Source organism: Aspergillus pseudotamarii (assembly GCF_009193445.1).
Source record: "Aspergillus pseudotamarii strain CBS 117625 unplaced genomic scaffold BDV38scaffold_25, whole genome shotgun sequence".
NCBI classification, from domain to species: Eukaryota; Fungi; Ascomycota; class Eurotiomycetes; order Eurotiales; family Aspergillaceae; genus Aspergillus; species Aspergillus pseudotamarii.
The window spans coordinates 1-23,476 of NW_022475039.1; the positions used below are offsets into that span (position 1 = coordinate 1).

Genomic DNA, 23,476 nt, shown 5'->3' on the forward strand with positions numbered 1-23,476 from the left:
TTTTTGACATGGTCTTTTTGGGTTTGGGTTTGGATTTGGGTTTTGGGTTTCAGTGTAGTAGGTTCAAGGTTCATGATTGGAGACGTTTGTGATAGCTTTTGGTGGTGATTTATATCTTCTGGTTCTTTGGTGCGTGCAATTGGACTTTTGAGGGTTCGGTAAGGACAATAGTTAAACTTTGCATTGCTGTCTTTTGTATTTGGATATATAACTTCGTGTGATTCCTTCAATTGAGTCACTTATCTCACTCAGGCAAAAGTCTCATAATTAACTGCAGAACAAGTTTTCAATCGGTTGGGTAGGGTAGTTCCGCACAACCTAGAACTGTATTAGAATGTCTGCAATTTCTATTTGACTACCCATAATAAATATTATCGGAAAAGTATAATAACATGGGAATATCAGTCCAAAAACACTGAAGGGCTGGGCAATCACAAGTCATGCATATCAAAGGAGTGATTCAATATACACCGCATAGATAAGTTAAATAGGAAGGGCATATTATCGAGCAAACATAACTCATGACCAGCCGGGTATATAAAGGATTGGCATGAAACGTAATCATATATCTCATTCTCCCATATCCATATATTCACTCGATGCAGTGAATCACCATCCCATATTGTTCCCTCACTCTCCCCTTCTCAGCCATATCCAATCTCGTAATGTCATCATGCCATGAGATGTTCACAGCCAGGCAAGAAAGCCTAGTCCGACAACGGCAGCCAAGGAAGCAGCCTTGGGGCTCGAATAAGCAGACGCCGCATTGTCGGTGTTCTGGGCGCTCGCCGCGGAGTTGGTGCTACTCGCCGAGTTTCTGTTGGAATTGCCCGAGGTGCCACCATTCGTGGAGTCGGCGATGCCCGATGAGGTTGCCGTTGGAGTTGTGCCGGTGCCATTGGCACTTGCGGAGCTAACGGCGGAGGCTGCGGCGGTTGGGTTGTAGCTGGTTGTTGAGAGGGAGCAGGAGGTGAGGATGTCATAAGCATCTGGACAGCGTCGGATGTTAGCTATGAACCTTGAGGGAGCGGGAAGGATTGCATACCGTTGTGATGAGGGTTGCGGTCATCGTCGTCGTCATCATCATCATGGTCCCTGTTATTGCGTTCGCTGCGATACTGTGCGATACAGGCCTCGCAGAGAGGAATCAGGGATGGTGCCTGCTTCCAGTCGCAGATACACTGCATCTCGGCGCGGTCACTGTCGTGCATGTTGTCGCATTTGTGCGCAATTCCTACCACCGGGCCGCAGACGTCCCAGCAGCGATTGGGCACGTCGTCGTGTTCCAGCTCGGCGCCCATGGCGACGTTGCTCATGAGCATGAGGCCGGAGAGAGCGAGCAATTGGGCGGTACGCATTATGTATGATGGGATCCGTTCAACGATGACACGAAGTAGATGTTTAGGACTGTCAACAGTTCCGGATGTAGATGGATTCTGTGGTCGCGATGCAAATGAGGAAGTCGAAGCTGATGATGCTGTGATCAATTCGAAGCGGACGAGGACGCATATTTATAACCCGTTCATTCGCGTTACGAGGCTTCTATATTTAAGGATGTCATTGCCCGAAACTAGAGCTTGCCCAGACGGGAAGTACTCCGCATGCACCATACATGGCAGTTTCATCGCTTAGGATTCTAGCGATCTGCTTTCAATGAGAGCTGTTGAAACTCTAAGCCTCCCTCGGGCGACATATGCCAAGCACGGCTGGCGTGGAAATCTGGGACAACCCGCAGATCCACGTATGAGTATCACCAATATATCGACAGGGAACGAAGCTGCCTGGAACAAAGAGGAAAGAAGGTTATGGGTTCGGTGCTGCCAAGAAGTGGTTTGTTCATCACTACCAGACTCGTCTGCGGGGAATGTCATTTATTATTCTTCTGCACTTTCACCGCCACACTGGACCCTGGATTTTTGGGTTGCACTTTGTAAATGTGGATCCTTTTGTACTGTGTACTAGTAGTATGCTAGGGACGAGAATTTCGTTAACTTGGGTTGATACACTTCTTCAGGAAGCTGTTGTGGAATGCCTTGGTTTGACGTTTACCACCAGAGGACGTTCTACCGATGATGTCACTCACAGTCTCCATTGCCTCGTCATCCGCACTGGGATCTACTAGGAATATCCTGGGACAACACGGAAAACTAGGAAGTCAGACTGACAAACTGAAAGAAGAAGAAAAAAAGATTTTTTTGTGATCATCGCTTGGCACTCAATTGATCCTGACAAGATAAGATCAGGCAATAGCATTACCGAACAAGCTCTCCAACGTATGGAATTGCCGGGTTCCTACACAGCCTCCCCGCTATATATAGTTGATCGGAGGGTACCGATTACTTTGACAACACAGTATCATAGCCAGTTAACGACAAGAAAAATATGCTGCCTGTATCTACCCTGCATATTGCAAGTACATGGACATATGCCATACCCACAAGTCGGATGCTATTCATAGCTCTGAAATAACCGAAGGCGTTGTACTTTGGGGATTGGTGTCTCCCGGATATAGGGTTACACTGGAGCACTGGGCAGTGACCTTGATGTGTTTCCGCATGATTATCTATTTCGGGAAACGTCTACAGTCTGCTGGGAAGATCCTCGTTTCTATCGGTTAAATGCATGACTTGAGTCATCTAACATCCATTTGACCGAACAGGTCGGGATCGATTCCACTCGAGGCAGGAAGGATCTATGGTACACTACAAGCTATTGCCATGCGTTGAAAGAGAATCGTCCATGCACAAATTAGTTGAGCGGATTTTCCATATTCCTTAACCGTAGTATGAAGAAAAGCATCACTGCTGGCACTCCTAATGCGATAAGTACTGTTCCATGGCGATCTCTTTGCTTGAAGGTGAAATTGATTTTAGTTAAGTTGGCCAGACCAGTGGTCAAGATAGGTTATAGGAGGGGGTGACCTGTAGGTGACGTCTTCCCTCATATCTTTTGAGATGTCAGAACACCGGCTTTCTTGCAAACATGTCATTGGCCAACCGTGCCCGAGTGGGCTAGCTACTACACATGTTCTCCACCTCGACATACATCACTACTTCATTCCATACTTCTTGATCTAACAATACGCTACCGTATAATTCTTCTGCGGGTTCCTGGTGAGATTCGCTGTAAGGATGGCTCGCTCTGCCATGCCCAAGATGTCTTGGGATAGACACCTCCTACGTTCGGTGCAGAACGCACCCCCTGCGACTCTACCAGTCTTCATCTATGGCACTGCATGGAAGAAAGATCGAACAACAGATTTAGTGCACCAGGCTCTTAACGCTGGCTTCCGTGCCATAGACACTGCGGCCCAGCCGAAGCATTACCGGGAAGACTTGGTAGGCGAGGGTATACGCAGGGCTATTCGGGACGGAGCGATCCGACGAGAGGATCTCCATGTAAGCCAGACGTAGTGTCTATAGTATACCTAGCTGTTTACCTGGCTGATCATAGTTAGATCCAAACCAAATTCACATCCGTTAATGGGCAGAACCCCGATGATATGCCCTATGATCCTAATTCCTCGGTGACAGAACAAGTACACGCTTCTATCAAATCATCCCTAGAGCATCTTCGTGCATCTGACGCCCCAGAAAGCGTCAACGAAGCGTATATCGATATGCTCATCCTTCATTCCCCGCTCCCGACAATGTCTCAGACTTTGGAGGCCTGGTCCAAGTTTGAGACCTACGTCCCTCATCGAATCCGAAACCTAGGCATATCGAACTGTACCTTGCCGCTGCTTAGAGAACTATCCTCACTGGTCAAAGTGAAACCAGCGGTTGTCCAGAATCGTTTCTATGGGGGCACCCAGTTCGATGTCCCGTTGCGCTCATATTGCCGGGATAACGACATAATTTACCAGAGCTTCTGGACACTGACGGCAAATCCAGAATTAGTTCAATCGGATGCAATCCAATTGTTAGCAAGTCGCACAGAAATCAGTCCCGCTGCAGCTCTGTATTGCCTTGTTTTAGCCCTGGGGAACACCACTTTATTGAACGGGACGAGTAATCGGGGCCGCATGGAGGCGGATCTGACTGCCCCCGAGAAGGTAGAGAGGTTCTCCCAAGATCACCCGAATGTATGGCAGAGGGTGCTTGAGAACTTTCAGGAACTGATTGGGGATCATGTCGCGCTCTAATTGAGCAGTGTTCCCTTCGCGTGCCCTGCATTAGGGTTGCTCCTATTGTCCGATGGCCAAAGCGCATTCAGATTGAGACGACAATCAATGGAATCTAGTGGAACTTCAATGGAATCATCTAGAGCGGACAAAATGGTAGCATATGAAGCTTTTGCAAAAAATAAGGACGATGCCACGGTATGGTCATGAAAGATGATTGGTCGTTTGCATATGAGTGGATCAGTGGGCATGCCGCGTTAACTAAACTAGTAGGCGTTAAGGAAACAAGGCAATCCGAAACGATCAGCTTGAGACCAAGTGAATTTGTCCACATCCCATAGCTCAGGTAGAAAGATAACGATATACCTGGAGTAGACACTGTATAGCAATCTTTTCGCCCGTCAGCCCTAGTCCGCACACGTTTGGTGAGCGACTGGCTTACTCAGCCTCCCTAGCCAATCAGCGACCGCCGTGGACTATTGACCTCATCGTCACCGCCAAGCATCTCGACGGTAGCGGAGAGAAGATTTGCCAGACGCAGGCCATCTTCAGCCATCGCCATTCATCAAACGCGAGTTGTCCAGAATCACTTGGATTCGGTAACTCTTGTTTGCGTCGCTGCTGCACTTCACTATATTGTTTGTCTTCTCGAGTTTGCGAAACGGGCGGATTTGCCCTCTTTTTTTTTTTTTTTTTTTTTTTTTTCCCTTAAACCTTGCGCCGGTGCCAGTCCTCCTCCACCCATCCGCCGCAGCGCCCGTTCCTGAGAAGGCGCCGCTTACAAGTCCTCATCACACATTTAAATCGCAACAGTGATAAGCAATTGGCTTGCTTCTTCCTCGTCGCTCATCTTAGCTGGGCCTGCCGCGAGCCTGTTATTAGATTGACATCGACCCTCTTGATAGTGATTTATCGCCCCGCGTGTCGCGTTCCAATATCGATATATCGGCCCGTTGCCGTAGACCTTCTTCCCAAGCGTTTGTCGATTCCACCTGGATGATACCGCTTCAAACGGAAACCCTATAAACGATTCTTTGCGCTGTTATTGTTATTTTCAGTATTGAGCCGCGTCGCGCCATACGAGTTCCCCGCCATAGCCTTAGCCTTGGCTGAAAAAGCCATTGAAGAACACACTATTGACTAGATATCGGATTTTACCGCATCTTTACTCAACCTCAATAAACGAGTCTTAGACTGAATAAAACATTTCCTCCCGACCGGCCAGGCATCGCCATACCGTCTGCCATGAGTCCTCAAGGCTTGACGTCTCGCAAAAGACCCGCTCCCGGCACATCTCCTATCGTTCATCCACAACTTGGTCCGATCCCTAACTATCCGCAAAACTCTGGTGCTCAGCTTTCAAACGACCAGTTCTTACAATGGGGTCAAACCACTTCCTCAAATGTTGTCAGCCCGTCTTCCTTTTCTGATGCGAATCCCTATGGCGCTACAGCATATTCGGCGGGCCAAGATGTGCCGGCATCTACGGCAACTGCATCTACACAACTCGCTCGTAGACAGACACCAAATCAACTGGTCAGCCGGAATCGTGGATACGAACAGACACCGTCCTCCTTGTCTGACCATGGGAGTAATACTGGAGAGCCTGGGGGCTGGGGGGAAAGTTTGGACGAGCTCTACCAGCGGGCATTGGTTGCGAAGAGGGAGGTGCAGGCAAAGAGGAAACAAATCCCTCCATTTGTTCAAAAGTTAAGCAGGTATGGTCTAAGTGACGTAAAAACTACATTGGCGATCAACGACTAACAAATACTTCCAGTTTCCTGGACGAGTCTAAGAACACTGACCTAATTCGGTGGTCCGATGATGGAAATTCCTTTATCGTGTTAGACGAGGACGAGTTCGCAAAGACCCTAATTCCCGAACTTTTCAAGCATAACAACTACGCTTCCTTTGTCCGCCAGTTGAACATGTACGGGTTTCATAAGAAGGTGGGGCTCTCGGACAATTCGATGCGCGCCAGTGAACGAAAGAACAAGAGCCCTAGCGAGTATGCGAACCCATACTTCAAGCGTGGCCACCCCGATTTGCTGTGGTTGATACAGAAACCTAAGAATACGGCAGGGCAAGGGAACAAACCAGGGAAGGCCAATGTACGCGTGAAAACCGAAGACGTAGATGAGCATGAGAACGATGACTACGATGATGTCCCTGGTGCACGAGACGACCGATCCCGTAATCGACAGTTATCCCTAGTCCAAGGAGGAAATATTATGCCGAAAGATCAACTCGCGGGGGTTTACCGGGAGTTGCAGGCTATTCGGCAGCAACAGCAGGTTATCTCCAACACAATCACCAAGCTACGGAGAGAGCACGAGCAACTCTACGCACAGGCCGCCAATTTCCAAGAGCAACACACTCGTCACGAGAATTCCATTAATGCGATTCTCACATTTCTGGCGACTGTCTATAATCGCAGCCTTCAGGGACAGGAAGGACCTCAAAACCTCGCCAATTCTTTTGCTGGGGCCATCTCACAGGATCAAGGCAACGTAGTCGACATGGGAGATGACTATTCGCTGAGCACTTTGGGTGCTCAGCATATAAATAGCCCTGGAGGACCGCGAGCAATGAAGAAGCAACCCCTGCTTCTGAAAGCTGCGCCGTCAGAACGACAAAGCCGCGCAACAACCCTCTCACCGGCCGCCAGTGCGTATGACGGTCCACAACCGCGGGGTCATGCTCGCCACCCGAGCGCTCCCCAACATGGTCATGTTGAAGAAGTCTTTGATACCAGTCCCCGGCCGAAAGAAGCGCAACCGCCTCAACCCGAGCAGTTTCCTCAGCGGGATATTATGTCCGTCATTCAAAATACCAATGCGCGAAATGGAGTTCCGCCCACAAGCTTTGCTGACTTTCCCAATGTATTGTCGTCGCTGGAAACCTCAAACGGCAATGTTCCTCTTACTCCAAACCAACGCGCGGATATGCTCCGTCTCATGGCCAACGAGACTAACTCGGGTGACTCCAATGTACCTGTGTCACAAAACAATGCCCTAATGACCCCCACACCACCGCCAATGCCTCTCGGTTATTCGAATCGTCTTGCCAGCACCCGCGCGGAGATTGACAACCTTGTGAAAATGCAAGCTGAGCAAGACCGTTCGGTCCAGAACTTAACAAACCTTCTACAGCCGCTTAGCCCAACAGGGACGATCCCCGGCATGGTAACAGGCGATGGAAGTGTTCCTCCTCCTCCACTAGACCTCGATCAGATCTTCAATAATGACTACTTCACGGACATTGGGGATCTTGAGAACAATAAGAACAACTTGGACTTTGGAAACACCACAACTTCTGTACCAACTACGGCACCAAGCGAGCCTGTCACTACAGGTGCAGATGATAGCGTAATCAAAGACGGAAACGACCTGTTTGATTTTGACCATATCCCTGATAACGGCGATCTGTTCGAGGGACCGGAGCAACAGCAACAGAACCCCAGCTTCTATAACGGCTACGATGGCAGCGGCTTTAATAATACGATAAATCCGGGCGCTGGTAGAATCATCGAGACTCTTACCGATAGCGAAGCGACCAGCCCAAGTAACACCGTGGATGAGCCTGCGCAGTATGGCGTCTCTAACGGGGGCAAAGATTTCCAGGGAGGTAAGGGAAACGGCGGTAGCGCGAAGCGGCGCAAGAAGGCTTAATATGTTTGATATACTCTACTAACGGGGTTGTGCGTCGGCAATAAAGAAAGGGAAACCACTCTGAAGAAGCGAAAGACGTGAAATGCGACACACCGTTGGGAGTTAACGACCTCAAACCACTATCAATTTCCTTTGTCCAATTTTCGTTCCCACCCACTCGAAGCGAATAAACGAGGCATCATTGGGTCAAAAAGGTACAAATCGAGTCCCGTTTATTCATCTTTCCCCCTCGTCTAGCCAAGCTATTCGATCCTAATACAACAAGACAGACTGGTTTTGCGGTCTCTTGATCTGAATCCGGTGACGCATACGACTAGTCAATAATCTTTTACACATACCAGCAGCCTACGATTGGGCTTCCAATAAGGACGGCGGCCTTTGCAGATCCGTTTTATTGGATTGTGAGTTGATCGGTGTCTGAATTGAGTCCGGTCTTCTGTTTCGACAAAGGCGGATAGCACTACGAATAATGGCATTAGGATTCGGCGGGACAACCAAAAAAAAAGTTAAGGGAAGATATGAGCATGGGACGGAGTCCCACATGGAGTGTCGTTTATATACCTCTGTTGGGATACTTATCTTGTGGCCATGGTGGGCCAGGAGGACCTCTCTCATGATCTCGTTCTAATCATCCTTATCACTTGTTTTAATGACTTGAGTACATAGTTATGACTGAGCTTCCAGCTATGACCTGCTTGTCTATGCTTATTGATGTACATGCATTGTTTTCCCACGAGGCATTATAATGCCTTTCACTGTTGTTAACTTTGTACGTAATCTCCTGCAAAGCTAAACAATATTTCGAGATATATAGATCTACATCGTGTCATGAAGACGGTTCTATGGTTTGAAAGTACATACGTAGTCATTCGTATACAGCAAATTATTTCCCTCTCCGTGCCTTGTCCCATTCCAGATTACCTGCACGCTCGCGCTTCCTATCTCGCTCCCGATCTCTCTCAAGCCCTCTCCGTTTCCCTCCAACATATTCCTTCTCCTTCTCCCGCGGATCGATCACCATAAGCGAGTCCGCATCCTGATGCTCCCGTTTCCAATTCAAATCCTTACCAAGCGTATCCTTACCAAAGCGCAACTCATGCGTCAACCAGCCTTCCTCATCCTCCGCCGTAGCACCAGCCTTCCCGCCCTCCGCGGTCTGATCATCATCCCATGATTTACAAGATTGGCAATTCGCGATAAAGTGAAGATCGCAGAGCTGCGCCTCCTCGTCATCTGCTTCCTGCGTCTCAGTAGAAGGCTTGGTATCTTGGGATGTGGTCTTCTGCGTGGGAGCGGACGTGGAATCGGCACTTTCAAGCTTGGCCTTGAACGCATTGAAGAGTTTGAGTGTCTCATTGTCTGCTGAGCTGCTGAACCCTGTTATCCCGTTTGAGCCGTTGGTTGAGGCCGACATGCCCGGTGGAGGGCGTTTGCGGCCGCGGATAGCTGTCTCAGGGATCATGGCTTCTAGGGCGGACTTTTTGTGTCCTGTATCTGCGGGGCCGGTGTTGGCTGTTCTGCGCATGGAGGCCTTGAGATTCTCGATTTCGGCATTGGTGCGCGAGAGGAAGGATTGCTTTTGTGGTGGTGCTGCTGGTGAGGGGGAGCGGTCTGGCGATTCGGGTTTGGGGAGCGGGAGCTGGGTCTCTGGTTCTGGAGTCTTGGGACGATGTTTGGGCTCTGGGGAGGGTGAGCGCGGGCGTTTCTTTGTTGGTTTCGGTTCTTGGGCTGGTTTGTGGGACTCGGGGATGTTTGTGTCTGTCACCAGACTGGAGTTGAACTTCGGTTTCGCGGGTCGAATGGGCATATCTTCGTCGCCGTCACCGTCATCGCCGAAACTCAGGAGTGTCTTGCCTCCCTTGTTCTTCTTCTTCTTTTTCGGTGCGGGCTTGTCCTCTGTCTTTGCGGTTCGCGTCGCCGTGATCTGGCGCTTCTTGATCTTTCCTGCTAGCGGACCTAACTCTCCAATCTCACAGGATATGATCTTGACGGGGTACACAGGGCGTTCCGTCCCCTCCACCCTCTCTGCCTCTGCAATCTTCACCATGTTGTAAATACTATCGCCCTCAATGCGCCCGAAAAGTGTACACTGCCCATTCAACTCCCGCTCCGTATTCCCCAACGTAATGAAGAACTGACTCCCGTAACTCCCATCCTCGCTCTTCGCCATCCCCACCAGCCCGCGCCGGTTATACCGCAACCGACTGTGCAGCTCATCGCGGAGCACGACCTTCTCGTTCGGATCCCGCGCCTCCGGGTCGTATTCGAACTCAGGGTCCTCGTAGATCGATGTACCTCCTGAACCTGTGCCCGTCGGGTCGCCGCCTTGGATGATGAAGCCGGGGACTACGCGGTGGAAGATCGTGTCAGTGTAGTAGCCATCCTGGCAGTGTTGGAGGAAGTTCCGGCATGTTAGGGGGGTTTGTGTTGCGAAGAGGGAGATGTGGAGGGGGCCGAAGGTTGTGTTTAGGGTTGCTGAGGCTGTCGGGTTTGGTTCTGTTGCGTAATGAGCGGACATTTTGGGGGGGTTTGGAGGGTTGTTTGATGTGCGGTTGAATTGCGTTGGGTTTGAAGGTTGAGGGTTCGCGCGTGTCTTGGAGCTCCGTTAGAGATGGTTTCCGTGGGTGAGTGGGAGGATGTTGAGTTAGATTGTGAGGTTATTGTGTGCGATTCTCATTATTGGAAAACCTCCACGGAAGTAAGGGTTGCGTGGGGTTTTGGGGGGAGGGGGATTGTGGTCGAGGAAGAGGGCGTGTTCGGCGGATGTCGAAGCCTTTCGGGGAAAATTCATTCGATTGTAGATGTGGTCACGTCATGTCACGGCCGCTCTGTTTAGACAATAGACATTTACAATTTTAGTTTCTACATGTATGCGAGATGTTATTGCGATGTTTTGTCTCTGCTTGAATTAAGTAGTTGTATTTTCTTTTACTGATTTTCATGGTGGAAAACATTTGAGCTAGTTCTAGTAGAATACCTAACGGCGTGTATAATCGGTTGAGTATACTAGTCCCATGGCTTGTTGGGCGCAACTTTTGCTATTTAATCAATGCCAATGATGATATCATGTCTGTTTTCAGCTTATTCATTTTTTCTAGAGAATATATATTTTGATCTGACAATCGCTAATCAAAAGTGCCGTAAACATCTTCGTAACATTGGTATATATCAGGGCAACTATACGGCAAGTCAGTAAAAGGAGCTGATATCATAAGACGAGTGACCTACTAGACGGGATCCTGCCCGAAAATTATATGCCACATATACTCCATGATCCGTCCACTGGTGTCGTCTGGTAATTCGGTCTCCATAAGCCATTTGTGATACCGCACATAACTGCTCAATGGGCGCTGCAACACCTGCGTTTTCGACACCGCAAATTGCGCGCAGCATGGGGTCGCGATGACCTCTGGGACATTGGTATTGTTGAAGAACGTCTTCCAAACCTCAGGGAACACTTGCTCCGGTAAGTGCTTTTCGTCGCTTAATCCGCGAAATGGGCGGATCTCGTCAGGACAGCCCGGATTGGGGTTACAGCGCAGATTGGCGTAACCGTTGCGCTGGACGAAATCTGTCTGCAACATTCGGACGGTACGTACATTGCTGTGGTCGGAGAATTCCGTATGCCAGGCTCTTGGATAGCCGTCGCGGTGGCTATGGAGGAAGACGATGGTGGAGGGGAGGTCATCATAATTGTCGATTATGTATTGCAGGTACACGTTGGCTTCTCTCCCTTTGTTCTTGGCTACATGGAGGGGTGCATCGGGGTCATCCACTGCATAGATTGCGTGCTGCCAGCTGCGTTGATACGTTAGCTCCACCGGCTATACATCCAGAGTACAGGTCTTACCTGGACAACTCGTTCGCTACCCAGTTCGTATCGTCCTCTTTCGTCTTTCCAACAACAATAACGCGATCGATTGCTGTTATCTTGATCTTGGGGTGCTCATTGTTAGGCGACTCAGCTCCCTTATGCCGTGAGGGCGTCAGGTCGGTGATACTTGGCCGTTTTTTTCTAGTGGTTGACGTGTTTTGAGAAATGGTGGGTGTTGGCATGGGCGTTGTGTATCCCAAATTGATCCCATTGTGCCAACGAGACAACTGGTGAACCTCCAAGGACGGATTGTTGAAGCGTTTCGCAAGCCACACAATAGAGCAAAGCAGCAGAACCGCAATGCTAAGACGCTCAATTTGGCGCATCCTGAGCTCGATTCAGGCCTAGTTCATTGCGTCTCGATCTAAGTGCAAATAGCTGTTCGGCTAGAATTCAAGACTCCAGTCGCCGGGGGCCATGACAATGATTGAAATGAAGGCGCTTCTAGTGAAAGTGGGAGCAGGGATCCTAGTCCTTTGTCAAGGATTGAGAATTAGTGATTCATTCTTTCTTACCAATACCCAATGAAGTGCACGGAGTGACTTCTGGATAGCCCCAGCGTACCATTCGCAGGCGCACTTTTCCGGACACGAGACTGGTGATGTAACATTGAGTCGAGAAGGGTAGTTAGGTGGAATTACCACTACCGTGGCTAGACCTCGAAGTATTTTGCATTCCGATTATCACAGAATAAAGAGGCGGCATGTATACTAAACTCAAGCAGAAGGATCCAATCTCTGCTTAACGATCTTCACGATCTCCCGCCATTCCATCATCCCGCCGGACCCCACATCACCACACGCGAGCGATTTCTCAATGGGCCGGAGGACTTCAAACCAGCCCTGCTCATTCCCATTGACTTTTTTAATCCCCCAATCTTCTTGCAGTACGCGCATCTGCTGTGCTGTCACAGGATGCATCCACATCGCTGTATTCATCGCGGGGGCGACAAGTATCCGTTTCTTTCTCCCGTCGATCAACCCGGTCGTGTCCCATGCGCGTACAACGCTCGTGAGTAGATTGTCAGACATTCCGTGGACCACTTTCGCCAGTGAATTGGCGCTCAGTGGGGCGATAACTAATAAATGAGCCCATCTACGGAGGGTGATGTGTAGTATGTCTGAGCCTCGAGTCCAGGGCTGAGACCATTCATCCTCATCATGGAGGACCGAGTCGACGTTAGGAAGCGATGAGAGTGATTCTACCGAAGGTTGTTCCTCTGATTGAGCACGAAGAAACTCAGCGGCAGCTTTGGTGAGAATCACCCGAATTGAGATATTCGGATGATCTGCGAATGCCGCAATGATAAGTGGTAGCTTTATTGTGGCAACAGAGCCCGTTGCAGCCAGAAGTAGATGTACCTTGCCATCGTGGAGTGATGCAGCAATCTCCGCTGCTGGTGACTTTTCTGTTGCCATGATCCTGGTGGATGTATACTGTGCGAGTCTAGTCGGGAGAAGGTTGATGTAATCGGTAAGCTACCGGGCGAGATGAGATGCTTATATATTTCTAATCCGGTAGGTCTGCACTAGCGGCTATTATGCAGAGTTAACTATAGAGAACCATGTTTGAGTCGAGATGCTCTCTCACAGAAGGAATAAGTTGTATTTTTCGTCCTTTCCTTTCCTTGGTCATTTATGCTCAGTAGGATTGTTGAATAGCCTACATTAACAATTAGTTTGCCGGCCTGCCATGGAGTGTGGTCCATGAAATAGGTTCATATGAAGCAGAGCCCGCTTCTTTTCAAAATAGGTTTATATAACCAAAATACGAAGCGTTCTTCAACAAGTAGCCGGGCTAGCTCAATCGGTAGAGCGTGAGACTCTTAGTCATCACGGTATCTCAAGGTTGCGGGTTCGACCCCCGCGTTCGGCTTCTCTTTTTGCTTTTGTTTTTCTCGGTGATAACAGCAAGCTACCTTAGCTCTATCTGCCATTCACTGCTTTTGCAAAGTGCTTTTTCGCTACCTCGTTGGTGTTCATATTGATCGAAGTTTCTCTAACATTGCTGTCCCTGGTATTCATTTGATACTTCGTTCACTCTGTCTATATGACCGCAATCAACTTATAACATGATGTTGTAGGAACGTGATATCGATGAAATGATGAAATTCTACGCAATGGCCTTCGAAACAACGGCATACGTTAAGGGCCGCTAATTGGGAGATTAACGTCTTGATTTGCTTGATGTTGGTAGCCTTCGATCAACTTTGTCGGTTGATCAGAAACATAGGTCGTCTGTTAGATAACGCGAGCATGCTCTGGCCTATGAATGAATTCCTGGAAAGGAAACAAGCTGTACGACTAGGAGGGTACGCTATCTTGGCTGGGTACCTTCCATATATTAGGTTGTCGCAATACACCCGCCTCAAAGCGGTTCCATAGGACCAACGTACAGTCACTGGCGGGTGGAAATCGACTTCTATCTAGTGAGAGAGAAAACCCAGACCGTAAGAGACATAACGTTCTCTGTTGGTGTCGTCAATCTCTAGATCACTTAAGTTATCAAGATAATATTAGATTATCCGGTGATATGAATCATACTATGATCATAAAGATGAGATAATGGATCTTCATTCTCATCGGGAGAGAGCTCACACCAATAGTCAAATACGGTCGCTCCTGGCAGCTCTTCAGATGCTCGAAACATATACATCAGGACACATCGGATCTCCTCCATTTCCCATGGGCTGAATAAACTAAGGAAGAAAATCCATTGGTCATTGCCGTCAAGATGTACGTCTTCAAAGTAATCTAAGCCGGCAAACGATGGAAGATCCCTGCTATTGAACAAGAGTCGATGGATTTCCAGTCGGTAGAGAGCTCGCTGCATCCGGAATGTTTCTGATGGTGATAACACAACCTTCTCCTCCTTTGGCTTTTGGGCATCTGGCCTAAGCTCGAGGAATGAGTGGACAATATCTTCTAAGATAAACTCTACTATAGTGTGAAGTCGAGCCATTTCAAGTAGATCCTCTTCCACTAAAGAGGCAAACACTTGATAAACATCCAACTTCTGACCTAGGTATTTCTCTGCAGAAAAAGGAGTATGGTGGGTCAAGTATTGAACGCAAGAGAATGCATTTGCTCAGAAACTCATTAACTGCCTCTCGACCAGGCTTTGGGGCTTTGCATCTTTCCTCCCGCCCGCGTAAGGCGATCAATGCAGCGACTGCATCGACCATGACAGGTATCTGAAGGCGTCTTTCAAGGATAGTTGATAGCAGCTGTTTTCGCTGTGATAAATATAGCGTATGGAATGAGGGAGAGGCATGAACCAATGCATTTAGGGAAGGAAGATCTGGGGTGGCATACAGAACGAGCAGTTTGACCTCTGGAGGCAAGGCCTCTAGTGTGACTGATTCCATTTCCAGAGAGATGGGATCAAAGCATCTCGAAAACGAGAGGGAGACATAATTTGGATGACATTTAAGCGCCAAGCCCCGCTCTTTGAAACGCCGCTCAAGGCCCTCCTTGACTTTGGCATACTTGGGGTATCTTCATAGTCTAGCTCGTGGAAATGAATGTCGTGCTACCACCAAATTCAGATGCGGAGCAGCAGCCGCTGCAAGTTCCTACCGACACAAGCTATGTTTGTTTATCCTAGTTGATTTATTGTGTACCTGTTTCATGACTTCGGGGACCATCAGTAGTATCAGGGATTCACTACATACAAGCACTGTAACATTGGAGAGAGTTGTAGGGGCAGGCTCAGTGCTCATGGCAAATTAGACTCTTGTGTTGCCTCAACGGGTTCAGGTTCTTTGCTTGCTAAACATATGGTCTCACACCTCTGGAAAGCTCGGATCTGGGAAGTCCGCTTTGATTGAAGTTCTTATCTACTTACAAGCACACTATGAATGGGCTTAGGCAATGGGCTGGGAATAGGCGCTTAGTACTTGTGCGGTTCTTTTTTTGGCGGCCCGGGACTGAAGCAGAGAAGACGTTGGATGGCCTTTTGTGTGGTATTTTGCATGATACCCTGAAACAATGCCCGGAATTCATACTAGTTGCCTTCCCGGAACGATGGGAGGAGTCTATGAGAACCGATTGGAGAGTCCAGTTGCCGTTTCGATTTTCTCGAAGGGATATTCGTGCGGCTTTAAACACCCTCTTGCACAAAGAAGAGCTCTATAAGAAATACCGCCTCTGTTTCTTTATTGATGGTCTTGATGAGTGCTTGGAAACCTGCCAGGAAGATTACCATGACATGGTGAACTTGCTCCTGGGCTGGATCGATGCGGCCCCGCTTGATTTGAAGCTTTGCGTCTCGTCTAGGAACTATGAAATATTCGTGGACGAGAAGCGACTTCAGCTCCACGAATTGACTCGACTTGACATTGAGAATTTTGTCATCCATCGACTGAAAGGATTCGAGATATGCAGCTACACCGAGTCAGCAGCTCAGAATAAGCAGAAATTAGTAAAAGAGATAGTGGACAGGGCTGATGGAGTTTTCCTTTGGGCCGCTCTGGTTCTGAAGTCGTTAAGAAGGTCTTTAAAATACGATAATCAACTCGAACATCTGTTGAGAAGAATACAGAGGATGCCACGGGACATGAAGTCACTGATCGAACACTTGCTTGCCTGGGCCAATCCACTTGACCGCATTTCAGCGTATCGAACATTTGCGGTGGTTGGAAAACTGTCCGAGCTGGGAATGACACCAATGACTCTCCTTAGATACAACTTCTTGTCTGACTATGAGATAGACGCCACATTTGCCATCCACACTGAGCTAAGAGGTTGCAAGCTAAGTGAATCTGGTATGGCAACTCGTAAAATTCAAGCCCAAGCAAGACTTAAGGATCAATCGAGAGGCCTTCTTGAGATAAAACCCCTGCCCTACAGAGGACATTTGCTTATGAAACACACCGATATTGAGCATTTCACCTTCATCCACCACTCAGTGTTTGATTTTCCACAGACGCACCACGTATTGGATATTAGGGAAGCATGCGAAGGGTTCGATATTGTTGACGCTATGAGTCAGATTGTTCTTGCTGAAATCAAGTTCTTTGGCTTGTACACTTTTCACTCCACCAGGCTTCGATGGCTTCTCCTAAAGGATTTGCCATAATTACTGGAATACTGCCAGAAAGAAGCTCGAGGTGTTTTAACATTCTGTTTCTTCGATGAACTTGATCACGTAGTCCTTTGCACCCAAAGGCCTCAGCCGCCTTCAGGACCAGCAAAACCAACTTCCGGTATATATCAGTAAGACGGGCCACTTCACGCCCTCCGCATGTTACTTTTCGGCTTTTCACTGGGCTAGCTATACGCAATATGTCGAGTATATGCGCTATAAGATCCTCCAAAATTCGAGGTTGGTCCTCGACAAGTTTCAATTACATATCCTAGTCTGTATTATTGAATCAATATATGATACTGGCAATGTCGAATTATTGAGGGTAGTAGAGTCATACTTGGAAGGCTTTGCCCAGGGCCCACACATGGAGATTACTTACATCAAGGGATGGCCCCAAACCAATATTCTAAATACAGCGCTCCTAGCAGCCCTAAAATGGCTCGCTACTCTGAGCCCTGCTGACAAGATATTATACGCCACCCATTTAGAGAGCCTCCTGGTTTCGAGTGCTGATATTCCTTGGGCGATCGAAGGAGCCTTTTCATCTCTACAATGCAACACTACAAACCTACAGGTGACGATTCATAGATCACGACTATACAAGAGTCATATAAGCATTGAACATCAAGAGACGGTGCAATATCTTACAGAGACACATAACGGCCGCAGTATCTCTCTTCATAAACTCGTCAACTTCTGCGAGCTGGAAAATGCATCCAGGATAAAGAAATTGCTGGGTCCAAAGCCTGAGTGCCCAGAAATGGACCCTTCAAGAACGCTTGACGTCTTGAGTCAAACTCCGAGACTGTACCGTGATCGCTTCGGGCTCATTACTGGAATCGTACGAGTACCTTGGTACATCAGTCAATACATGACTAGATATCTTACGCCGAGTTGGTTCAAGTCTCGGCGAGCCTCGTTGGGAATGCAGAAGTGTTAGGGCATGGCCATGGGTGACGTTTATAGGATAATATTTGGTCTGTGGATATTGATTATTTTAACCTATTATCTGGTATATATTGGCAGGTCTACGAAGAGCTTAATACTTGTTGGATTCTTGTCTGTTTGAGCGCATTACTTTCATTTCTCATATTATGCATCTTAATCAGTTGCCGGCAACATCAGACAGCATTATAACATAAAGACCATAAGTCATCCATCACGAAACTTCAAACCTATTTCCCCCCTTCACAAAATTCATTAACCATTTTTAAATCCCACCACAACATTTACTTTAGGCCTTATTCTCCGTAACAACAGAGGTAACCCCATCAGCCCCAGCCTTCCGCTTCTTAGTGATAGTAAAGCCACCCGCAAGCAGGAACAGCGCCTCCAAACCAAAGATAACTGCCAGGGTGACCATGGCACCAATAACACCCGCCACAGCTCTAGACACACCACCACCACTACCACTCTTCGACGTGGCACCCGCGGAATCGGATCCCGAGCCATCAGTATTATAGGACGCACACTTACCGTCCGTGTTTCCACAAACCTTACACCACTCCTCCGTATCAGTGACGGCAATCTTCTTTGTCTCCTCGACGAACTTCGACCATGGGATCGTGGCACTCGACTGGCCGTACAGAGGGAACTCCTTCGGGGCGTCGTTGGAACCAGTAATAGTGCCGTTGTGGAAGATAAAGCGCACGCTGATCTCCGAGGCATCAGGGAATCCATCTGCAGTGGAATCGGTGATCAGCTCCCAAGACATGGACGACGCATAGTCTGGGATTCCGGTAAAATTGACATCAGCGGCGGGGAGCTGAGCAAGCCCGAAGTAGGAGAGGAAGGTTCCGTAGGAGCCAAACTGGATGTTGAGTTTGTTGGCGCCCTTGGAGGTGATGGTCTTGTTGAGGCCCTGGAGCATTTCGCCGGCGAGTTGGGAGCCTGCGATGGCACGGACGGTGTCAGAGGTGTTGTAGGCGAGGTTGTATTGCTCGATGTTGGCGAGGAGGAAGAGTTGCTCCAGCTGCTCTGTTGTGGGCGTGTTGGTTGTGTTGTGGATGTTGGCGACGTTGAGGTAGTCGTAGATGGTGTAGGCGCTTTTGAAGCTCATTTTGTCCTGTGCGAAGGCGCCGTCTAGCATGGACGAGAGTGACTGGTAGAAGTCCTTGGTGGAGTCGTAGAGGTCTTTGTATAGGGTTGAGCTGTAGTAGCTGTTGCTGCTGACCTTGGCGTTGTTGCAGCCCGTTGCGTCCTGCAGCCAGGTGTTGTCCTCGCTGTTTGTGCCCGTGGAGACCAGGCTGAGGGGGATGAGCTGGTAGCCGCCCAACGGGGCTGAGATGGTCGTGCCGTTGGCTAGGGTCTCGTTGGCCGAGGACCCTACTGGCGGATAGACGCCTTGCATGAAGGCTACGCCGGAGTTTTGGAGGACTGCGTCCGAGGGCGAGGACGCGGTAAGTTGCTTCAGGTTCACGACGTTGGAGCTGATGCCCTCAATCTGCAGCGAGGAGCTTGCATCGATGTACCGGTCATGGTAGTAGCTGCCAGCTTGGTAGACCTCGCTGTATCCGAGGTCGGTGAGCCGGGTGTTTCCTAGCACTTTGGGCGTGCGGTCTCCATGGCGGGCGAAGATATATGCGCCCAGGACTCTCTCTGCGGAAGCGAGGTCCATGGCCGTCAAGGCCAGCAGGAGGCTGGTGGGCTGGAAGGAAGACCGCATTGTTTGAAGTGTGATTCCTTACGACTTACTACCTCGCAGCAGCCTGGATCTGCAGCAGCAATTTGGGGTAGGTCTTCTGGAGGGAAGTCGAAGAAAGTGGGGTGGGGGACTAGTAGTTCATTATATAGACTCGTAGGGGTCTTCGCATTGACCACGGAGAAGTTATGTGATCATTATGACCCCTGCACCGACGGAGGGGGTCACATCTAGTGAGAAACTTAACCATGCCATTTTCCCCTCTTTTTAATAAACCCTGAAGGGGCAAGTTTCTACGGCGGTCAATGCCGAATGAACCTGTAATGCAGCCGTTGACTGGTTTGTCGGAGGGAAAGAAGCGAAAAAAAGCGTACTAGGTGCTCCGAATGGACAAACAGCGTAACATATGGGAGTGGGGCATACGGAAAATTATTAGCTAATTGACGTCTATCGCTTGAAGATAATGGGCCACTGGATCAACGTGCAGAAAGTGGAGGTGAAGTGTCCGCTTTGACTTCCAGGGTATTGACAAGTTGTTATCGGAGTATATCGGCCAGGTCCGCGGTGCCAAGATCTCTCAATAAATTTATGAGATACCCGGAGGTGTCTATCAAGTCTCCGCGGGGATTCTTCTTTGTTTTCTTTTGTTGATCTTAGTGCTCATGAGTCATACAAAGAGTTGCCATGACTGATAAGACCCCTTCGTTACCGATCGGGATCAGATAAGCCCGCTTTTCTTGTTCATTTGTTTATCCCAAGTTAGTTGGAGGGAAACTAGGGCTTGTTGTGGCACGAGGCCAATTCGAAGTAAGCCCGAGAATTCTTTTAATGCCGACCCCTCAATTCCCTCTGTCTCTTGACCAGTCCCTGTTGTTCCGCGGATAGGGCCGTCATGCAGCTAATTTAGCCCTTGACCGTGTGATGTTCTTTGCCATCAGGCCAATACGAGTTCAGACTCCTTAGAGATGTCACCTTCGTTTAACTTTCTCATCGTTTTAGCGCAAAATTAGCTGGTTCATTGTAACTTAAGGATGGATGCAAATGCGCAATTTCAAAGCCCCCAAACTCCGACATGAAGACATCACCATAAATAGTTTTTGATGACGTGTGGTGTGGTGTGAACATGCAATAAATAACAGGAAGAATATAGCGAAGCTAACTCGCCATGGACACGCCCTTATCCCCCATAAGCTCGCACCCATTCCGTACAACCCCAACCAGACCACCGGTTTGTATGGCTTCAGAGCCTCCGCCGGCAAGTCGGAATTCTATTTCAGCGAGGCCTTCGAGCCAAGTGATTCTCGTTTGTGCAGGGACTTCTAGCTGCTGCAGTTGTTCACCCAGAGCCGCAAGGATATCGGCCAAGGCCAACCCTTTGTTGGATTTCAAGGTATTCACGGTGTTGAGGCACGAAGTGACATCACTAGTAGCAAGAAGTGTAGTCATAATCTCTTGAATGTCAGCGGGGTGCGGTGCGGCTATGCACTCATAAATCGTTCCATTCGTGATCAGTTCCGGTTCAGGACGGGGTTGGTCTTTCGGTGCATTCTTGACAGGGAGCGGTATGCCTGTATAACATCAGAATCTCGATGTGCAGAGTTGCTTTGGTTCTGTACTTACTGCTTGCATGGCAGGCTTGTAGCACGTTCAGGGCGCGACGCATGTCACCCTTACTTAACTTGACCAAGCTGTCCACGGCCTCTGGTTGAATGTTTACCTGTTCTTTTTCAATGACCAGGTCAACCAGTGACCTGATGTCCTGCTCCTTCAACGGGCTAAAGCGGAACCGGGTGCAACGGGACAGAAGAGCGGGCGATAATTTGTGGGTATAGTTGGCAATAATGCAGAATCTTGTGTTGGCGGTATATTTCTCCATAATCCGGCGGAGTGCCATTTGCGCGGTCGCAGTCATGGCGTCTGCTTCGTCAAGGATAATCAGTTTGTACGATGCGAGTGACGATCCACCAGACGTCGGTTGCGGGGCCATGGAGAAGATCTGTTTCGTGCCTATACCAGGTAAGGTGACTGCCGAATGAAGTAGTTCCTTTCCGGGGGCACAAACTAGCAAAGGTCTTAATTTGTTCTCGGACAACATCAATGCCTCGATCGTCACTAGCATTCAGTTCGAGCACCATCTGGCGCATGTTTTTGCTCCCGTATATCCGCCTTGCGAGCGCAAGGATTGTAGAGGTTTTGCCAGTTCCGGGAGGCCCATATAGAAGAAGATGCGGTAGTCGCTATTGTAGAGATTAGTGATGTGGTAACGTTTCTGGCTTTTCGGCGCATACATTCGCATCAACGAATTTGTTAATTGTGGCTAAGATGTCCTTGTGACCGGAGACGTCGTCGAGAGTGTTTGGTCGGTACTTCTCAACCCTGGAACGAATCAGCGAGCTAGTAATGATGTAGCAATGCGAAGCTAGTACTCACCATGGCAGGTTATCTTGAGCCTCGACCGGCAGGTCTGACGCAACTCTCTTAGCTTTCCCACTGGTATTATCGGAACTGAATTGGATGCTCTTAGACGGAGCATCCACGTCCATTTCATCTTCGTAATCGGACATTTTGCCGGGATATATTGACTAGCGCCTTTAATTGAGTCTTCAGAGAATTAAAGTAAATACTATCATGCAAATAGAAGGCAATCTAAAATTTGCAAAGCTGCTGGATGAAGCAAGACGCGTCAAAACACATCCGCGCGTAAAGAGGTTCGGCGCCGGAAAATCATTTCATTGCTTCAGGAGCTCAGCCCTATAGGTGATGACATGCACCTCCCGCCGTCTGGCAGCACCGCCATCAACGACCTTCGACGCTACTTCTTACTTCAACAATCCTCAATAGACAGGCGCTAAAGGGGATTGATTATATTATTATATTATTCACAATGCCAGTGAGTGGCTTGCGGTCAATTATTCAACGATACCCCGACGTTCCCTTATCTAACGCAGTCTAGGCATACCACTCCGTCTTCCTCCAGGATCAGGGTATCCCCGTAATAGGTACGCCGCTACACCCCTCCTGATCCGCCTTTAGCAAAATGCGACATCATACCAGACATACACTGCCAGAATATCCCTCAGACTGACACCATATACTCCTCCCCGACAGGCAACTTTCCTATCCTTCCCCTCCGCACCCGCACTCGCGGCCCCGCATACACCCTCCCCCCACTACCATCCAATGTCCCCGACACCGAAGTCGCCGTCGACAGCGAGTCGTACGACTGTGTAGACGAGATCCTGTCCCTCTTCCGCGCCAATGTTTTGTTCCGGAACTTTGAGATCAACGGCCCCGCCGACCGTATGCTCATTTACGGCACCTTGTTTATCAGCGAGTGTCTCGGGAAGGTCAGACCGAACATGACCGCTCTTGAGGCTGGCAAGGTACACCAACCAGATGCGATATACAATTGTGCTTGTTGTAGATGCGCGACGAAAACACTGACCGGGATGTACACTGCTAGGCTCTTAACAACGTTGCTCTCGATCACTTCGCTATCCCCGGCGATGCCTCCTTCCCCCTTAACCAAGCTTTCGAGCCGCCCCGCGATCGCCAGGATGCTGAGTCACTGAGAGCGTATGGTTATTTTGGTCTTATGTTCAGGTGATTGGATACTAATATGCTGTGCTATAGATACCTCTCGCAGGTACGACAGGAGATTGCTATCCGCCTGCATGCCAGATTATACCCCGGTGGTGTTGGTCCTTCGAAGGTAAGGAATTTCCTGTATATGGTGTTAGGTTGTGATATTAATCGCTAATATGTGTGGTGCAGTGGTGGTTGAGTTTTGCGAAGAGAAAGTTCATGGGAAAGAGCTTCTAGGGTGATGCGTTTTCTTTTGTTTGGTCACTATTCAGCGTACAAAGCGTATGAAAGCAACCATTTAAGAATTTCCGATTTCAATTTCTGAGAACTATATTGTATCCGAACTGTGATATATCTAGATATGGATTGCTTATTCTTGTTAAGGTTGTCATACTCAAGTGCACTGCGTAGTACATGACCCTTGTGTATGGTGTATTTGTATTGGTATATCCACATGGTATGGCGTATTTTTATAATCATGGCTGTCCAGAAAC

At 48.8% G+C, this 23,476-nt stretch overlaps 11 protein-coding genes and 1 non-coding gene across 12 annotated transcripts; 5 read left to right on the top strand and 7 right to left on the bottom strand.

Annotated features, from left to right (window-relative positions):
• Positions 1-687: 687 nt before the first annotated feature.
• BDV38DRAFT_282619 (putative GPI anchored protein) lies at positions 688-1,358 on the bottom strand (the record flags this gene model as incomplete). Its single annotated transcript, XM_032059826.1, has 2 exons — positions 688-989; positions 1,046-1,358. 2 exons carry the CDS (start codon positions 1,356-1,358, stop codon positions 688-690), a joined length of 615 nt encoding a protein of 204 aa, XP_031913745.1.
• A 1,521-nt stretch (positions 1,359-2,879) lies between these two features.
• BDV38DRAFT_82793 (putative aldo-keto reductase (AKR)) lies at positions 2,880-4,203 on the top strand. Its single transcript, XM_032063994.1, has 2 exons — positions 2,880-3,398; positions 3,458-4,203. The coding sequence occupies exons 1-2, from the start codon at positions 3,132-3,134 to the stop codon at positions 4,142-4,144; spliced, it is 954 nt and encodes a 317-aa protein (XP_031913746.1). The 5' UTR covers positions 2,880-3,131; the 3' UTR covers positions 4,145-4,203.
• A 926-nt stretch (positions 4,204-5,129) lies between these two features.
• BDV38DRAFT_82783 (uncharacterized protein) lies at positions 5,130-8,029 on the top strand. The gene is made up of 2 exons (XM_032063993.1): positions 5,130-5,841; positions 5,901-8,029. The coding sequence occupies exons 1-2, from the start codon at positions 5,369-5,371 to the stop codon at positions 7,792-7,794; spliced, it is 2,367 nt and encodes a 788-aa protein (XP_031913747.1). The 5' UTR covers positions 5,130-5,368; the 3' UTR covers positions 7,795-8,029.
• Positions 8,030-8,550: 521 nt separating this feature from the next.
• Positions 8,551-10,541, bottom strand: cwc27 (putative peptidyl-prolyl cis-trans isomerase). Its single transcript, XM_032063992.1, has one exon. It carries the CDS (start codon positions 10,310-10,312, stop codon positions 8,678-8,680), a length of 1,635 nt encoding a protein of 544 aa, XP_031913748.1. The 5' UTR covers positions 10,313-10,541; the 3' UTR covers positions 8,551-8,677.
• A 480-nt stretch (positions 10,542-11,021) lies between these two features.
• BDV38DRAFT_271016 (DUF3431 domain-containing protein) lies at positions 11,022-11,994 on the bottom strand (the record flags this gene model as incomplete). Its single annotated transcript, XM_032057243.1, has 2 exons — positions 11,022-11,592; positions 11,645-11,994. The coding sequence occupies 2 exons, from the start codon at positions 11,992-11,994 to the stop codon at positions 11,022-11,024; spliced, it is 921 nt and encodes a 306-aa protein (XP_031913749.1).
• Positions 11,995-12,079: 85 nt separating this feature from the next.
• On the bottom strand, positions 12,080-13,233 carry BDV38DRAFT_82808 (putative flavoprotein). The gene has a single exon (XM_032063995.1). It carries the CDS (start codon positions 13,084-13,086, stop codon positions 12,385-12,387), a length of 702 nt encoding a protein of 233 aa, XP_031913750.1. The 5' UTR covers positions 13,087-13,233; the 3' UTR covers positions 12,080-12,384.
• A 226-nt stretch (positions 13,234-13,459) lies between these two features.
• On the top strand, positions 13,460-13,543 carry BDV38DRAFT_t125. Its single transcript has one exon. It is a non-coding gene; the product is annotated as a tRNA-Lys (tRNA).
• Positions 13,544-14,188: 645 nt separating this feature from the next.
• On the bottom strand, positions 14,189-14,629 carry BDV38DRAFT_282625 (uncharacterized protein; the record flags this gene model as incomplete). Its single annotated transcript, XM_032059827.1, has 1 exon — positions 14,189-14,629. One exon carries the CDS (start codon positions 14,627-14,629, stop codon positions 14,189-14,191), a length of 441 nt encoding a protein of 146 aa, XP_031913751.1.
• An 894-nt stretch (positions 14,630-15,523) lies between these two features.
• On the top strand, positions 15,524-16,747 carry BDV38DRAFT_282626 (uncharacterized protein; the record flags this gene model as incomplete). Its single annotated transcript, XM_032059828.1, has 1 exon — positions 15,524-16,747. One exon carries the CDS (start codon positions 15,524-15,526, stop codon positions 16,745-16,747), a length of 1,224 nt encoding a protein of 407 aa, XP_031913752.1.
• A 931-nt stretch (positions 16,748-17,678) lies between these two features.
• BDV38DRAFT_246052 (histidine phosphatase superfamily) lies at positions 17,679-19,969 on the bottom strand. Its single transcript, XM_032054497.1, has one exon. The coding sequence runs from the start codon at positions 19,419-19,421 to the stop codon at positions 17,991-17,993; it is 1,431 nt and encodes a 476-aa protein (XP_031913753.1). The 5' UTR covers positions 19,422-19,969; the 3' UTR covers positions 17,679-17,990.
• Positions 19,970-20,352: 383 nt separating this feature from the next.
• Positions 20,353-21,961, bottom strand: BDV38DRAFT_292630 (replication factor C subunit 3; the record flags this gene model as incomplete). The annotated part of the gene is made up of 5 exons (XM_032062048.1): positions 20,353-20,965; positions 21,018-21,404; positions 21,460-21,634; positions 21,686-21,773; positions 21,828-21,961. The coding sequence occupies 5 exons, from the start codon at positions 21,959-21,961 to the stop codon at positions 20,553-20,555; spliced, it is 1,197 nt and encodes a 398-aa protein (XP_031913754.1). The 3' UTR covers positions 20,353-20,552.
• A 118-nt stretch (positions 21,962-22,079) lies between these two features.
• BDV38DRAFT_82843 (actin-related protein 2/3 complex subunit 3) lies at positions 22,080-23,363 on the top strand. Its single transcript, XM_032063996.1, has 6 exons — positions 22,080-22,287; positions 22,351-22,396; positions 22,506-22,780; positions 22,861-22,973; positions 23,031-23,109; positions 23,172-23,363. Exons 1-6 carry the CDS (start codon positions 22,282-22,284, stop codon positions 23,217-23,219), a joined length of 567 nt encoding a protein of 188 aa, XP_031913755.1. The 5' UTR covers positions 22,080-22,281; the 3' UTR covers positions 23,220-23,363.
• Positions 23,364-23,476: the final 113 nt, after the last annotated feature.